The 18,592-nt window shown below is 35.2% G+C and overlaps 1 protein-coding gene across 1 annotated transcript in view; it reads right to left on the bottom strand.

The window, feature by feature from the left end:
• Window positions 1-18,592, bottom strand: part of LOC123531345 (mucin-16-like) — a 155,823-nt gene that overhangs the window by 111,820 nt on the left and 25,411 nt on the right. Inside the window, 16 exon segments of the mRNA XM_053518371.1 lie at window positions 429-530; window positions 1,184-1,344; window positions 4,980-5,073; window positions 5,276-5,425; window positions 6,062-6,171; window positions 6,772-6,914; window positions 7,573-7,775; window positions 8,875-9,090; window positions 9,864-9,983; window positions 10,581-10,630; window positions 11,103-11,194; window positions 13,095-13,308; window positions 13,841-14,013; window positions 16,022-16,110; window positions 16,983-17,232; window positions 18,067-18,228. Of these exon segments, the coding sequence (XP_053374346.1) occupies window positions 429-530; window positions 1,184-1,344; window positions 4,980-5,073; window positions 5,276-5,425; window positions 6,062-6,171; window positions 6,772-6,914; window positions 7,573-7,775; window positions 8,875-9,090; window positions 9,864-9,983; window positions 10,581-10,630; window positions 11,103-11,194; window positions 13,095-13,308; window positions 13,841-14,013; window positions 16,022-16,110; window positions 16,983-17,232; window positions 18,067-18,228 (2,329 nt within the window).

Genomic DNA, 18,592 nt, shown 5'->3' with positions numbered 1-18,592 from the left:
ATCAATATTCTGTTCCTAAGTTTGCACAAAGACACCTGACTTAAGTTGAAAATAAACCGAGTTCAATGCAATATTGTTAACTAAATTAAGAGCGGGTTTTTATTAGATACCAAACCTCTTTCTTTTCGTACTAACTTTGACAAAGAGTGAGAACAGTTCGCAAATTTGACCTATTTATAGATAAAGAACTGCTGGAATAATGAAAGGATGTAGAGGTGGCACTTGCGTCTCACTTTATATTGAATTAGAAATAAATGAGAAATATTCGCACTAATTCGGAACTTATGGCTGGTAAGAACAGTTTATTTCTAAGGTTACCTTATGTAAATCGCCTGCTAATAATGCTTTATAAAATATTTAGGAAGATATCAAACCTCCTCTCCAATAATGAATTTTGCCTACGTTTTTTTTTCAGAATAAGTACTTACTGCAATTCAATTCATCAGATCCATCGTAACATTCTGTGATGTTGTTACATATTTTTCCACAACCTGCGTTATCTGCACATTCGACATAATTCGGAGGGCAAGCTTAAACAGAAAAGAAGAGAAGCCAAATTTTACGATAGAGTTCATCACATTTCTCTCTCATATAGTGAACGGTCGGGAAATCTTTGCCCGCCGATGTTAAGTGTTTTTTTTTTTTGCGATAATCTTTGTAAAAATGATGTGAAGTTTCCATATTCTGCATCTTCTTTTAAGCCAGTCTATTATTTCATTTGATGGATCTAAACAATTTAGAGTGGACAGGAATACACAGTCTGCACACTGTCCGGCAAGGAAATTGGGTGAGGAGAATGCGGATATTTGAAGTCATCTCAAGTGTGGTTTTCGGTTGTATTTTATCCGAGTCAAATACAAATTTGCTTGTTTTATTAAAATTACATGGAAGGCAAACTATGAGGAAATGAATAATGTTTTTAATGTCAGGAATCGTGTGCAACTGTGTAGGAATATTTCAACTCAGTAAGTATCTCGAAAACCCTTTTTAAAAACAAAATTATGTTATATAGAGGTTTTATTGACTGCACGATATATACAATATTATGTTACTGTCTAACTGAACTTTATCAACCAAGAGATCCCCGAGGCTGCCGAAGTCGAGGGATATAAACTTTGGAGACGAGGCGAATTAAACCTACTTGCTTATGCTACGCACAAATAAACATGCGATGTTTACATACTACAATTCTCGAAAGGATATTCATCAGATCCGTCGTTGCAATCGTAATTCCCATCGCACCTCCGGGTTCCATTGATACATTCTCCTCCTCCACAATGGAATTCTGTATCGTCACATTTACATGTGTCGCCCTCGCAGGTAAATGTTCCGTTTGCGCAAGTGCTAGATAAATAAATAGATATTATTTTGGAATTTTCAACTGCTTTGAAAGCCACTCATGACTGCTACTCAATTTTGTTTTAAAAAAGAGACAAAAAAAAAATGTTTGCAAACAATAAATTGTAGAACACTCTATTAAATATTGCAAGTAACCACCATTTTAAATTCTGGTTAAATTGCCAGATATTTATGATATTCAATCATTTGCCATAAAAACAATCGTTTGCTTTTAAAAGATATTTTTATATTCTAAATCATTTATTTAACAAATAATCAAGGCCTTCGCGTTGTTTATCGTATAATTTACAACGGTTCAGAGTTCAGATACGTAGGAATTGAACCACGAGGGCGCTAGCCCGAGTGGGTAAATACTGAAGCATCTGAACGATGAACCGTGGTAAATTAGACGATAAATCACTAGAAGGCCTTGACTGTTTTCATTCTGATATGCACGTTGATATATTTCAATAGATATTATGCTGGAATTCATTTACGCGAGGAGTAATGTATCGGACGTCAGACGGCCACATGACGTCATAATTGACGTCATAATGCTCTCTTACCGGTCCGCGCGTCAACCGTTGTTTATCGCAGGATATACAGCGTTTGATTTTCTTCTTTGTGTAACTTGAAATCAATTCGAGCCATGTTAGAATTCATGCTATACACTAACGGTGATGTCATGATGACATAAAAATAGCGCCAACTATATTACACAGAAGACAAATTAGAGTCAAAATCGGTGATACTACTCATGGAATTATTCACTTAAACTTCGTCCATGGTAAAAGTATTCCGCTTGACGTATAATAAGTTTTTTGCTGTATATTATTATTAAAATAGCAACTTTTGAAAGCAATAAAACCTGCTTTAGAACCATTTACAGTTTTGCCAAGATACCATTCAATAAAGACCATTACTTGGAACTCTATCGGAAACAAGATCTGCTTCTTTTCCCTTTGCCCAATTATGCCAAATAGCTACTTATGTCACAAGGTACATAAAATATGAAAGGTCTTATAGCCAATGACTTTTGTGTCGTTAAAAGAAATACTGATAAAGCTCTCGAGGTCACAATTTTGGAAAAAAATAATATCAATGGAACTTTGTTAGAATGTTTGGCCTCTGTAAAATCCACTGGGTCATCTTGACTCAAAGCCTTATTCGCTATGAAAACCGTAAACGTTTCAAGGTATCAGAAGCGTAATAGTGTACCCCCTTTTTGAAGAGTATTCAATTCCTACCATAAACCTACTTTTACTGCAATTCTCAAGGGGGGCGTAGGTTCAAGCCCTACTGGGACCAAATTTTTTTCCCCCTTAGGGGAGACCGGGGATAGTTGTTACATTTTTCATATTTTATGGTGTATCGGATAAGTTATTTAGCCGATTTTGTTCAGCTTATTATCTTTGTAAAGCTCAATCATTGCAATTTTTCAAACCGTACAGGTCCATACTCTATTTTTTCAGCATTAATGCAAGCCTGAATAATGCTATAGGCCCCTACTATTTACTGAAACTGCTTCTTGTATTGTTTTTGTATCTGTTTGCATGTGTATAGGCAATACAATATGGTTAAATCAAAACATCGATTGCATTTCTCCATCATATCCACAATGATGACAAATAGGACGATGTTTACATCTGTTTACATTTTTCTTTTGTCTTGTTGCTTTCTGTTCTTTAGTATTGAACACTTGTTTTGCTCGCTTTTAGTTACATTTTGGCCATTTGAAAAATCTGTTTACTAACTGGCATGGGTATTTCACTTCATTTACAGTAATATGCGCATGGGGTAGTTGTCATCTCTGCTATTCCATATAACTACAGCATAGAGCCAACAATGTCCATCCCCATATGCAGCTACCTGGTTCAATCAGGCATTTACTATAGCAAAAGTAGTGTTCTGGTTTTCCTCGTCTCAAATAAAGATTCTCTTCTTGTGAATCTTCTCTTTAGGGTCAACTGGTAGTATGTACCAACGTGCCCCGCACTAATTGTAACAACATGCCCCGACCCCACAACACGTGACAATATCTAAGGTAGACAACTCAGAGAAAGCATGTAACATCTTGAGATTTTACGATTTTTAGCACAATTCCTTGTTTAGTCCAACAACATTTTTAAAGTTTTATATATATTTCAATTGTGCACATGAACCAAAAATGTATGAAAAACTCGAAAATTTACTTACGTGGCCCAAAATCTAGCTTTTTGTTCTATTTTTCAAATAACTGTCACCAAGTTAAATAACGCATCCGTAAAAGATGGCGACATTTAAAACTAACAAACACGCATAGTCTGCGACTTTATATGATGCGTCGTCACTTCAATATTTGCAATGTAACAACCTACCCCATGTAACAACTATCCCCGGTCTCCCCTATTTTCCTTTTTTCTAGTAAGTTTTTACTTTTTTCAAGACTTACAATTGGTTTATTGTACAAAAATGGAAAAAAATAATTCGATAAGCGATTTCTTGCTGTTCAAAGTGAATTTACTACTTAAACAGAAGGGGTAGAGTTACACATCTTTAAAAATATTGAGTTACATGCGGTAAAAGTTCTCTATTTTGCTTTCATTCTTTAGATTACACATCGTGGAAGAAATTTAGGTAGGTTTTACGTCTGCCCCAAGGTTATTTTTGAATGAAGTAAGCAAAATTCAAAACAGAAACACAGGATTCGACCTTATTTTTTCAATGTTGAAATTAGAATTCTGTCTCATTAAATCCGTTTACTTGAGGCACCCCAGAAAAAATGATATTGACATTTTTATTTTGCGTTTTTTATTGTTTACCAATAGTTTGATGTTTCTTTTATTAAAATTAATGCTAAAATGAGTTCTCTCCAAACGTTTTGGATAGTGGCCATCACTTTGAAATTTGTCTCTACTTGAGCTTGAGGAGATACCATAAGCTTTACAAAATTTATAAAAAACGGTACGGTAAAAGTTTAAAAATTGCAAAACAGTGCGAAACACGGTCACCTTTAAGAATATACCAAGCAAATGCTATTTTGTAAACATTACTATTTGGCATCTGATACCATAAAGGCCGCTATATTTTCCGCCTGTTCTTTATTAAGCTTTGGAAAAATATATTTTCTATGAATTCTTGGTTCAAGCTTAAAACTCGGTCACCTGAGAACAAAACTATTTCATTAGGTCAAAACATAAAAAGCTTTGTTCATATTCACAGTTTCCACTTAATTATTTTCAAAATGTTTCTCCCGCAGCAATGTGAGATATTTTAGAAACACTACATTATCCGAGGTTGAATCCTATGCCATGAGGCCAAGTTACAGAAGATAAATTTGTAAGGTCATTTAAATTAGGTCATGAAACTATGTCAATAGGCCATATCACTGACAAATATTATTGAGGTGTCTAACTTATTTACATTAACATAATCTGAATGTTTGTTTTAAATAAAGCTGTGTCAAATTACAAACTCTTTGGTCTGGGGTAAGACGTAGGACATGTGAAATACAGGATATTGAGGGACCAATACCCTTTGATTTCTAATTTCTTGTCGTATTAAAACTGCTTCAAAATGGTGTAACTTTCAGTTGATGAGTTTGAGTAAGAAGTATTTAATTTCATCTGGTGTAAATTTCGTTAAAACTAGCAAGTACTAACCATGTCTGACAGTTCCTGGTCTCGCTATATCCGGGCGGATAATATGTACCATTAACATAACACTCGCATTCCGTCACTGGTTTACATCCATCCCCTGCGTTATATGGATATAACATTGATAAAATTTGATCACGACGTTAAAGAACTTTATATCTAACGAAACAAAAATACACGTGGGTTAAATACTCTTAAAACTATTTCACAAAAGCAAAAAGATACATACTGAAAATCTGAAACCTGCTGAAACAACATCAAGTCACTTACTACATTAAAACAGAATGTAGAAAATAAATTACCATTTTTGATGTAGCCTTCTGGACAAAAGCAACCTTCGTTTGATTCAACCTGTTTCCAAAAATCTTGTTGATCGTCGCCCAGGTTTTCACAGGTTTGGGGAGCCGGACCTCCACATGCTTCATAGATCAATCCGTTGTCACACTGCATAGCTATAATATAAACAGGAATATTTCACATCCGTGCGCTACAAAATTTAGTTACTCAGTGTACTTTGCATTAGGGCAAGGATGGAGGAGGAAAAAACATTGCAAGTGTGGGCCAACAAGTAGGCCGATATAATTGAAAAATGTTGTGTTGTTTTGTTTGATTGTCCAAAACATTTTCGGGAAATATATGGAAAAATGTGTCAGGCTGCCACCTCCCATCCCCTCTTCGAAACTGTTCCAGCAGCAATGACGTAGATAAACAAACAATACAACACCGTAACATTTAATATTCTGTAAATATATTAATGAGAGGAAAATTTGGTATTATTAACAAAACACGTATTGAAGTTTCCTGCAGTTTTGTAATAGGATTTGTTTTAAAACAGCTAACGAGGAGACAATCTTTGAGCAATAGTTACATTAACTTTTGTTGTCTTTTTATGACCTTGCATAACGTACTGATGGAAAAAATGAAACTGTTGCGAATTGAGATGAGCGGTTTCTTTAATTACAATAGGCTTTGAAAGCGAACAGCATGGATCCTGACCAGATTGCGCGGATGCGCAGGCTGTTCTGGATACATGCTGGTCGCAAAGCCACTATGTTGGTTTTCTCATGGCGCGGCTCAGATGTACTTACGACACAGTTGATTCGATCTCCATTTGATACAGAAACCCAAACTGTTACAGTGTACGGCAAAGTTGGAAATAGCGGAACACAGACACTCGCAGTCGCCGCCAGAATCACACCTACAACACCAGAATCAGTGTTACAACGTTAGAATCAGTGTTATACAAAGGCGTTCGAAAACATTGTTACACTTCACTGTTACACCAGCGAAAATACTAAATTTTAGTAGTACCTGAATTTTTAAGTCACATTTACTCGCGTGTTCTTTCAAAATATAACATCAATGGCGGACAACTTTATCTGGATAAAAATAATGCTGGGTAGTTACAACCTACAAAGAAAATATTGCCAAATGAAAATGAGCAGAGCAATTATTCGCCGAACGCTACTCGCTCAAAATGCAACCATTAGTTAGAGGCTAGGGCCCGGTAATCAAACTTAGAGCTGGAATTTATATGTAAAGGTCTAATAACTGATTCGTTCAAATGTATAAATTAAATACTCGGAAATAACCTTACAGTAAACTACGCCTGCTGGTCGCAAACGCACTATGTTGGTTTTCTCATGGTGCGGCTTTTTTTTGATTTTACGTAATAAGACGAATCAAGCAGCAATGTCAACTCTGACAATTAAATGTAACCATTTAATCTTAAATTCATCCATTTATTCGCCTTGATCCGGATACTGCACAAATAGAGTAAATTTAAAACAAAACTTACGCGCAGGCGTCAAATAAGCATTGTTTGTAAAACTTTTCAAGATCGGCCTGGCCCGTAGCTTTTATACATTCTTTGAAGATCCCATCTTTTCTAGTGATAATTCCGCAACTTTCTTCTGACCAGGATTTCCGGTACTCAAGGTCCTACAAATAATAAGTCACTTTCACTTTTTATGAGGTATATTAAGGCTTAGATACAGTATGAAATTAAACAGAACCAAATCAACATTTCAAATACGGACACTGAACATAACATATGGAAAATGAACAATTTTGTATGACTACTAAAAATTACATATGGACATTTGGACAGTAAATAACGTGCATTGAAAATTGAATATGGACATTGAACATTAAATATGGAAAATAAACATTTAATATGGAAATTGAATATTAAAAATGGTCATTGAATATTAAATAAAATATGTTCATTATGCTACTAAAGAATTATTTCTTTATTAATCCGGTAAATGACTTCAGGTAGGGGTCTTCAAAATTTTATATACGACGCTAAAGTTCTAGAACTGTAATAGCAGTAATATCCAAGCGCTAAATTGATAAATAAGCAAGTTTTTTTTGTTAATTTAGTCATTTTGCTATTAGTTCGCCTTATGCAATTTTTGATAGACTGCCATTTGTTATTCAATCTAAGGGAAATAATGAACATTTCAGGGAATGTTTCAACCATTTGTGTCCTTTTTGGCCAGAATGTATCTTTTGATATCTTGAACACGTAATGAAATATATATTTAAACGTGTGGCGACCCGTTAGAAATTTTATTCCATGTTATCTGACGTTTACCAGGCAAGGTTCTGGCGATACATCATCTGCGTCAACATCTGGACAGGTACTCTCTTTCTTATAACTGTTCAGAAATTCAGCAAGAACAGTGGTTCCTCCTCCAAGCGTTCCGAAATCATTCTTCACCTCATCGTCAAAGTTTCCACAAAGTCCCTGCACTTTACCCTTCCACCGACTCGACAGGTAGAGATACACGTTAGTTCCTATAGCGTAATAATGACTAGATGAGTCAAACTTATATCACAGGAGTAATATCTGCTCTCAACCATTCGACATATTTGCACATAGTTTATCAGTAACAACTGTGAATCTAGTTAATTTCGATGGCAAACATTTTAGGTGCTTTTTTTCTTCATAAAAGGTTACGTCGCAGGAGGTATGAAACAGTGGATTTCAAATATATAAACAATATACAGGCATTTTTGTTCGTTTGCGTTTACTTTTTTTTGTTCCAGAAACATTAGTCTTCTACGATGTATAATCATTTCACATTAGTTGGTGAAGTAACACGCCTTCATAATGTCTTTTATATGAAATAGGTGTAAATTTTACTTTCTCAAGAGTTAAATTTAAGATTCATGTTGTTTATTTGCAAGAATATATGTAAAACATGACCAACAAGAAAACAAAAAAGAGGACATTTTTCTTGTTATAGTAAAACAACGTGTTTCTTCATTTTAATCCTTATAAGGGTGATAAAATAAAAAATACAGCTGGGGCATTTTAAAGGGAAATGCAATGATGGTCTTAAATCAATTCCATCTGCTAGGATTTCTTTAATCATTTAAAGAAGTGAAAGAATTTTCAAACTCAGCTTAAAACTGAAAAAGTTATGAGCATTTAAATATTTTATCAAAATGGCGGTCATTTTGTTTCTTTGACAACAAAGAACAAAATAGCGGATTTATTACATTAAAATTTTGTAGATACGTATTTGAACTGTTTTTTACTAATTTCCGTAAAATTATTTTCCATTTTTTTCCGGCTATAATGAAAGAAAAAAAAACATGTTTTACATCTTACACTAAAGAAACATATAAAAAAATAATCATTTAAAACGTTATTTGCTAATTAAAGAACTCATCAGTGCCTAAATGACGTCATAAACACGCTAAAATGGCTGCCTCTATGATCAGCCTTTTTCTTAAATTTCATACTGTACATCTTTTCAACAGTGGTCCTATTTTTAACATTCTTTCTGCGTTATGAGATGTTTGAGGATGGCTGTCATATGAAATTAACTTATTGTCAAGCATTCCTAGTCTTTTAACTAGGTAAAATATGATATTTATGAATTCTTACCAAGATTAAACTTTAAAACAAAACCCATATCCTTCCATATGATAGTGACGAACTGCCCTCCGATGACCTCCGTAATAACACCTTGTGCTTCATATTCGTTAAATGCCTCTGCTCCCATGCTCTGACCCTTTATAAATTTAAGGTCTAAGCTGCCAATGCTAACTTCTATTTTTTTTGTGCAGGTCACTCCCGTACTACCGCATGGAATGTTCTGAACTACAAATACAGAACATTTATATAAGTGACGTCCGTTCTACAACCTTTACGTTCTGTACAACAGATATACAGTGGACTTATATAGTTGACATCCGTTCTACAACCGTAATGTTCTGAACAACAGATATACGGAGGACTTTTATAGTTGACATCCGTTCTACAGCCGTTACGTTCTGTACAACAGATTACAGAGGTGTTATATAGTTGACATCCGTTCTACAGCCGTTACGTTCTGTACAACAGATATACAGAGGTCTTATATAGTTGACATCTGTTAAATAACGTTTAGAACAACAAGTATACAGAGGACTTATATAGGTGCCGTCCGTTCTACAGCCGATACGTTCTGAACTACAAATATAAAGAGGACATACACAGGTAAAACACGTACAAATACGTATACAAGTGACGCCTGTACTGATGCATGGTATGAACAGAACTACACAAACTGTTTTTATTTATCTAAAATTGTTTTGAATGTACAGATGTACACGTTATACATGTATAAATCCCACACGATAACTCAAACGATAACATGTTTGATAATTTAATAATGATTTTTCTTCATTAAAACGTTTCAATACAGAAAATATTTTGTACAACATTACAGTATGCACTAACTTCTATCATTGACAACCTTTTTGAGTTCAACGATGCATGAAAACCATAACAATCAAACGATAATATAAGCATGCTGTCGCGGGAGTAGTAGATGTATTTCAGGAACAATAAAGATAGTTGAAGTTACTTTATATATTTTTTTTCATACATACCTACTACTTCGAATTCGTTATTGAGAGACCTGGCAAAAGTGTATTCGCATGCACCTTGGAACGAGTACACTCTGTTATCAAATGTTGTGTAATGAGGATCACCAGCGGCATAGCACACAGCTGTCAGAATAGAAAAAAACATGTATGATATTCAAGGGTCGTCCAGAAATTAAAGAAATTGTCGCGCAAGATAAACAAGGTATACGCGAAATAAAAATGAAGTTAAACCAATTGCGGACATTGTATTTGTAACTGCCAAATTGAAAAGTTAACAAGATAGAGTACAAAAATAAGAATGTATATGGTTTATTCGAGGGGCCTGGCACCGTAGCTCCTTCTTGTACAACTCAATATCTCCCTATAACATTAAAGGCACCAGAGCATGGTTTGTATTGTGTCATGGTCATTCGAAAATGACCTGACGTAAAGGAATGAATGTGTATATTAGTTATTTGACCAATTGCTCGTGCAGCACTGATAAAGGGAAATAAGACAGTGCCAAAAAAAAACACGCTGTCTTTCTCATCATTCCTGAGAGAGAACGATATTTAAATATGCGCAATGATCGTAAAAGCAACAAAGTTCTTCCAACGCCTTTAATCCCAAGAAACCGAATGATATAAATTCTCGGGTTTGTAAAGCAGTAAACTTCCAACGCCTTTAATCCCAAGAAACCGAATGATATAAATTCTCGGGTTTGTAAAGCAGTAAACTTACACATGCAATCCTCATCTTTGATAATTTCCCATTTACGATCTATACACGTCCTGAAAATCAACGAAGTGTCCGTTTATAGTAAAGCAACATTTAAAATTACAAACATATACTGAGAGGTTAATATACTAATTGGTTGTGCCTTCTTGGCATAATGGCACACCTAGTGTCATAATTCCCATTGTTACTAATTATAGTCAGGTATATTATAACGTATGCTTGTTTCCTGCAAGCCTCATTACCGCCCAATGCGCAGGTGCCCTCGGGACGGATATTTCTATCTGATTCGTAAACACATTCATGACAGATATTATTATTCTGTTAAATAACGCTTACGCTAAAATGACGTTATGTTAACGTGCGATGGCGTCAATATGTTTGTTGCGGCCAAGAAAGAGCGCTGATATATTTTATCTACTGTTTTATATTAAGAGCGTATTAGATTCGAAATAATGTTTAGCAAAACCGTGTTTTACTTAAATTATCCCCGGTCAATTATGATAACACTGTAAGTGATGTTCTTACCTGTGCTTGCAGTCAACATAAAGTGACTCCCCCTCGCCGAAACTTCTGTTATTATACGTACATGGGCATTTATGGAAAGGTATACAGGTACCCTGAAAAATGGGAGAACATAGAGATAAATTATATGGCCACCAGCTGGGCGTTGTCGTTTGCAAGTTCGTATATAATAAACACACCACTGCAAAATATGTCCTCTGTCATGTCAAAAGGTAAACAAATGACGCCATTTTGAACTCCAATCAGCATTTTTCTCGCCTAAAAGCTGCAACCTACAAAAATACGTCCACCCCCTGGATGACGTCAGTCCCGCGCAAACGCGTGGACGCGTCTATTTCATGATAGATCTAACTGATAAAATAACAATTCATATTGCTTGTACATTAGATCTACTTGACAAAAGTAGTGGTGCCTTTCTAAATGTATGTATAGTCATATTTATAAGCACCACGTTATCCATGGGGCAAAGTGTATTTTGCTTAAAAATATCTGACTACCCATTCAGAATAAACTCGTCTAAATGTCAAGCTCAGAGGTCAGTGACAAACTATAGTGCAGTGTATAAAATGTATCCACGAAAACGACGTGCAGCTAATTGCCTATGTTACAACAACATTTTTGTTTGTTTGTTTTGGGTTTAAGGTTTCGATGGAGGCCTTGAGAAACAAAAATCAAACAACACCAAATCATAGAAAGAAAGAGTTGTTTGACATGAAAATTGAACAGCATGTAAAACATGTATATTACTTTACGAAACAAGTGTCAGTATACTGATATAAACATTGAATTCCGGAAAAGGGCTGCCTAAAGGGGCTCCACTTCCGGACAGTTAAACGCCTTTAAAAACTCACCATTTTCAAAGAACTGTTACACATGTTCGTTTTGATGCATTTGCAATAGCGTGCCAGTGGTGAAATTTCGCATAACAAGGTGGAACACAGTTTTCAGCAATTGTTTATCTTTATTTCTTTACAAATGGCATTCATTTTCAAAGGGAGACAACTGTTCCCGATTATTTTAAGTACAAATGGCATTCATTTTCAAAGGGAAACAACTTTTTCCGATTATTTTAAGTAATCTTTGAGAAAAAGTTGTCTCCCTTTGAAAATGAATGTCATTTGTAAAGAAAAAAAGATAAACAATTGCTGAAAACTATGTTCCACCTTGTTACGTGAAATTTCACCACTCGCACGCTATTGCAAATGCATCAAAACAAACATGTGTAACAGTTCTTTGAAAATGGTGAGTTTTTAAAGGCGTTTAACTGTCCGGAAGTGGAGCCCCTTTAGGCAGCCCTTTTCCGGAATTCAATGTTTATATCAGTATACTGACACTTGTTTCGTAAAGTAATATACATGTTTTACATGCTGTTCAATTTTCATGTCAAACAACTCTTTCTTTCTATGATTTGGTGTTGTTTGATTTTTGTTTCTCAAGGCCTCCATCGAAACCTTAACGCCGTTTTTCAACGGTATTTCAGTCATTTAACGGCTGGCAGTTAACCTAAACAGTGTCCCTGGATTCTGTACCTGTACAAACCTGTTCTCCGCAAGTAACTGCCGACTTCCCCACATGAATTATCAGAGGTGGAGAACGAATAATTTCAGACACCATGTCTTTTATCAAATCGTCACGGAGAACATACGCTCCGCCCGAGGATCGAACTCGCGGCCCCGCGATCCGTAGACCGACGCTCTCCCTACTGAGCTAAGCGGGCGGGCTACAACATTTTTGTAGTGAACAGGAAGTTTCGATCTCTGGTTTATAGAAATGGCTGAAATCTATAGTAATAAACATTTTGTATGAATATGGAAATAAGTTGTGCAGAGGATAAACCTTTAAATGGACCTAAAAACTGAACAGGAAATATAATAGTCAAAATTAACAATTTCATAAAGGGAATTTTTTATCAAGCAGCTCTATTGGGAAAAATTTGTTTTTCCAGCTAATATATAAATACAGTTTAAATTTATAAAAACTATTCTTTGTTCTTACATTGTGCCCAATAACCATCATTTCTTCCCCTTGTGGGCAACCACAGCCGCTACGAGGCAGTTTTTCTTTACATTCGTTTGGGTTAGCTGCATCATAGGAAGTGCAGGTATGTGGACAATTGTATCCACGTAAATAGACCTGGTTGTGCGGACAATAATCATCTTCATTACACTCCACATGTTTTACACAATCCCAGGTTCCATTCGTACATGTGCTAAAATAATTTTAGAAAAAACATATATTTCACTAAACTGAATTATTGAGTGTATATGTTTAGTTTTAAACACATCTTATTTCAATAATTCATCGAGCATTTACAAAAAACAAAATATCGTGAACATTGACAGGAAGCTATCTTAGCTGACGGTTGTTTACAGATCTGAATATCCTAATAAGTAATTAGGTCTTTTTATTGCAAAGAATTGAAGGAAATTGAAAAATAAGATAGTATGACTATCGTAACACCTTTTTTTATTTGACTGACACAATGAAATAAGGACAATAGAGTGAACAGAAAGTGAAGTTTTTGGTAATTATAAATTAGCTTTGTCGCGTTCACTGTTAGTTCACTGTTAGTTCTACATAGAGTTTAAAACTCGCACCTTATATAAATAATATGATGGTATGTTTTGATTCCTTTAAATTTTGAAAAACATTATTAACAACATGTTTTCTATTTCAGAGATAGAGCATCTGCTGCAGTTTTAAGATACTGGCAAAATAGCAATTATATTCATTATACATACCATGTTTCACAATCCCTATTAATCACTTCGCCGGCCCTCTTTGACTCTCGGTTTGTTTTGTCGTAGCACGTGCATTTGTTAATTGGGACGCACGTGTCAAACGCATCTAAATATTGTCCATGGGGACAGTGACAACCCTGAATACAATCTTCCTCGCAATTGCTTTCAACGTCCTTTAAAAGATTGGAGATATTATGAGTGAAAGGAAACAAAATGCAATGAGGTAATTGAAGATGTATATCTATCAATGAAATGGAGAGCAATAATCTACGGTGTGCTTTTTATATATAAACTAAGGGAGATATAATCTACGAATTTCTTTTAAAATGGGAACTGCGCGAAAACAAATACAAATGTACAATTATAGAATGTGAGGTGTGTTTTAACAGTAAGATAAAATTATCGGTGTGTGTAAGAAACTTGAGAGAAATAACTTATCTGCTTATGTTAGATAAGGGAAAATAAAATATAATGAGATGATATACGGCATGCTTTTAACATGTGACCTTGACCATGGACCTAGTGACCTGATTTGTACAATCTGTAAGTCGTCTTGATGAGGCTTACAACTAATGTTATCTTTATGAAAAACCTTCCGGTGGTTAAAAAGATATGAAGGTACAGAAATTTAAGCTATTTTGTGTGTCCTTGACCTTTAATCTAAAGATCTCGGTTGTGCGGTCTGCATCTCGTAACAACTGATGCTGATTTTATGAAATTCATTCTAGTGGCTAAGAAAATTTAGAGTAGACACGAGTTTAAATTATTCAACACTTTATCTCCAATTGTGATCTAGACCTTAGACATAGTGAACAGGATGTTGTACGCTCTGCATGCCGTTGCAACTGGTGCTAGTTTTATGAAAATGTTGCCAGCGGTTAAGAAGACACAAAGTTATGCTTTCTGAATTCTAATGTCGCTCCATTTTTTACATGCACGAAGCCAGAACATGGCAGAGGGGCATTTGGGTCAATCCCCCTTTGATTCCTTGACCTTTGTCCTAGTGAAATGTGTTTGACTACTTGTATGTCTTCTCGATAAGGTTATAACTGGTGTTAGTTTCATGAAAATCTTCTCAGCGATTATGAAGAAACGGAGCGGACACGATGGACGGACGGACGGACCAACCAACAGGCAGATATATGTGGAACCAATATACTTTATACATGGAGGTATAATAATGAGATAATCTAAATTGTGCTTAATATGTCTGAGCAATAGAAAAAGTGAAACTCCACATGTGTTCCAACATCAAAATGTTGCAGCCTTGGTGAGATTATGGACTTCCGTTCATACCCACTAAAATGCAGAGACATTTGCAGATATGTTTATTGAACCTTAAATGATACACCACAGTGCAATTTTATGAAAAGCGGCGTATGTTCCTCACTTGAAAACAATGGATGAGTGAGCTTTAAACGAGAAAACCTAGGGCAGAACAAAACAACCAAGAATTAAGAGTAGGGATCCGAGGTTATGGAGCCTGCATATCATAGAGACTGCCAAAATACAAAATTAAAAAGCAGGAACAATGTCCACAGTGTGACTGAACAATGCCCAAGCTTCTGAGGAACTGAACTGTTCAAGCTGAAAAACAGTGGCACTAGCACCACATAAATGTCGTGCTTAAATACATCAAGGGAAGTAGAATATAATGAGATAATCTACGGATTGGTTTTATCAGTAAAACAAGCAAAATGAAAAATGTAATTACTTATATAGATGTGCGCTGTGCTTTTAATGGTAAAATAAGGTAACTCGAATAAAATGAGAAAAAAAGTACATGGCATGATAAAAACATGGGTGTCCTTTTTCAGTGTTTTTAATCCGATTTCGGAATGCGACCGGTCTATTTACACTGGGGAATATGCACCGTAAAACATCAAAATGTTATTTTCTCTATATTGAAGATTAGTGAAATCAGTGAACATATTAGCACTGTCACCTTTCAGACAGATTTTCTAACAAAAGGTGGCAAGGGCAAAACAAAAAAAAGACACGACATCCTTGAAAATGAAGAGACATTACAGTAGCCGTGTTTAATGCAGGATTAATGAAAGCACCGTTTGACAAAAGATACAAAGCAAATTTAAGCTATGGATTTTACATTTGGTCAGAATTGATTAATTCTGCATGAAGCAACACACTAGCATGACATGACTGTCTGAAGAAATAACTTACTTGTTTATCTCTACAAGAGGTCCTACATGGAGATACACATGTTCTGTAAACAGACCCCTTTCGTGTTGTACAGCTGTTCACAGTGTCAGCTGAAAAGGAAAATGAAGAATCGAGAATCGTAAATACGTCAAACTCAGACATTTCAGAAAAAAGATAGAGGCAATGCTGCAAAACGTTTAAATTGATTAAAACAATTGTTGAGCCTGTTCTTATGTAACTTTAGCAATCAGCAAGCATGAGGCGGAATATAAAAAAAATGTACTATTTAAAAAGAAGTGTTGATTGTGCGATTTATTCACTTTGTACGATAAGTGACTGATAGTTTTGCATGCCTAGTAAGCTTGTAGAGTCTGTAAAAACAGCCATACTATATCATCTGTAAGAGCTTTTCTACATACAATACTTAAGGTAAGTTATTTATTTATTGAACAAACCTGCTATTGTCTTGACCATATAATCAACTACATTTTATCATTAATCAGTTATGTCTTTTTTCAAATTTGAAAAATAAAATGGAATGCTATTACACATGTCCTTATGGTGTTGATAAACAAAGAATTTAACCTTTAGCCTGCTGGGGGCAAGTGATTTTGCCTTTCCGACCAGTGCAAACCAAGATCAGCACATCCGTGCAGTCTGATCATGGTCTGCACTGTTCGCTATTCAGTCAGTAAATTTTCAGGGAACACCCCTTGAAATAATAAATGTTACTACCCAAACCAAACTGAATGATAAACCAGTCAATTTTAGAAATTTAGCAGGCTAAAGGTTACCAATATTACTTTCCAGGTCAGTAATATAATCTCAATAGTTGTAATAGAAATTCATTAAACTTGTCATTGTTGGCTTGCCCATTTATAGGTTTAGTTCAATTGAAATGGTCTGTTGAAAATACTGCAGTTAAAAAAACTAAATACTCAATGTTAAAATCAACAAGTAATAAACAAGTTTATAAACTCACCACATGTTTTCGTGTAATTGTTGTATGACCAGTCTATCTCATAGCCAAAACTTATGGCCGCCCTAGACAGAGCACTTGTCCACGTGCACATTGCCTCATTAACCGTTGTGAAGCCAGTTACACAAGTATCCCATACACATTTATCATAGAAGTACCAAGTGTCTTGCAAAGACCCGGCAAAGTATTGCCAGACTGGCCCTAGAAATGCTTTGTCCTTTATATGATTACAAACTTCCTCGGCATAACGTTTCTGTAACAAAAATCAAGTTGAATTGAACATACAATGTAGGCATAATACGACAGACTTTTTACTTTGCTTGAATTGACTTGACTGAAATAACTACCCCTTTACTAATCCGTTCTTGGGTGTACTTGACACCTGATCATAAAACTCAAAAGTGACATTTTAATGCAAACTTCACTGTTGAATACTGAGTGACATTCACTTCCTCACAGAATTGTTAAAAATTTTGTTTTCCTCAATAAATAGGCTGACAAAGATCTCTGATGAAGCGATAAACAGGTAAATCACACAAATTAAGATATTCATGTTTTAAAGTATCATTGTCATATTCAAATATGAAATGGTTCTTTCTTGTATCCACGAACTTTGACCAGACAATGATATATTGCTATTCATTGATGATAAATAACAATGTACACTGGTATGTGCAGATGGAAATATCCGACTCGAACATAATTATTTAGGCTCTGCCAAATTACCGCATAAGCAGTTACCCGAGAGCTGGATATACCTATCTGCCATTTATTGCATGCCACATTCAACATATCATAGTAAAGATTTGAATCAGACAAATGACTTCTTGTAGCATTTGTTCTAAGGACTGAAAGGACTGAATCTTGCAGTTCCATACGCTACAGCTCTGCATATTTGAATTATGTTGCTTTGAATCACATTGATTTTGTATTCTTGAGTACTGTGCATTATGCAACTTCTGAAGACCCTCAATTAATCGTTCTTAGCCTACTTCAAAACTTTTACAACTGAGACATGAACTAACAATCCTAAAACATTAAATTTCATTTGTATTATGAATTACAATTATTTCGTAGCTTAAATTACCAAGGAAGGCTGAGAATCACATGGATTTATCGGTGTGACAAGCTCTCTACAACTTGGTTTTCCATACCCAAACACAACATTTTGTGGATTAGGCTGTGGTATCCCTTCCATTTCCAAATCATCTGAGCTCTTCTTGTTGAATCTACCACACATCCCAATCACCTTAACATAAAATTAGTATTAATTACTTGTGTACAAAATCGGCTTAATTATGCTGGATAACAGGATAACCCTTACGTAAAATTGTTTTGTGAACATAGGGCCAAAGGTGTAACTGCTAGACAATGCGCACTTTTGGAAGGAGAGCATAACATGCGCCGGGTGCCGAAAGTTCAACAGGCAGCAGATGTTTGGTTACATGAATTATTGTGACAGATGACAAACAGCTCAAACACTTTATGCCTCTTAGGGGAAAATAAACACAAACAACTGGAGTTAGCTGAGGTCTCTTCATAATAGTTATCTGTATCCAAGGGTTCTTGAGAATTAGTCATATAAAGGCATTTCTATCAAGTGGCCTCCTAAA

Source organism: Mercenaria mercenaria, chromosome 11 (genome assembly GCF_021730395.1).
Source record: "Mercenaria mercenaria strain notata chromosome 11, MADL_Memer_1, whole genome shotgun sequence".
Taxonomy (NCBI): domain Eukaryota; kingdom Metazoa; phylum Mollusca; class Bivalvia; order Venerida; family Veneridae; genus Mercenaria; species Mercenaria mercenaria.
This window is presented reverse-complemented; position numbering and strand designations above follow the sequence as displayed.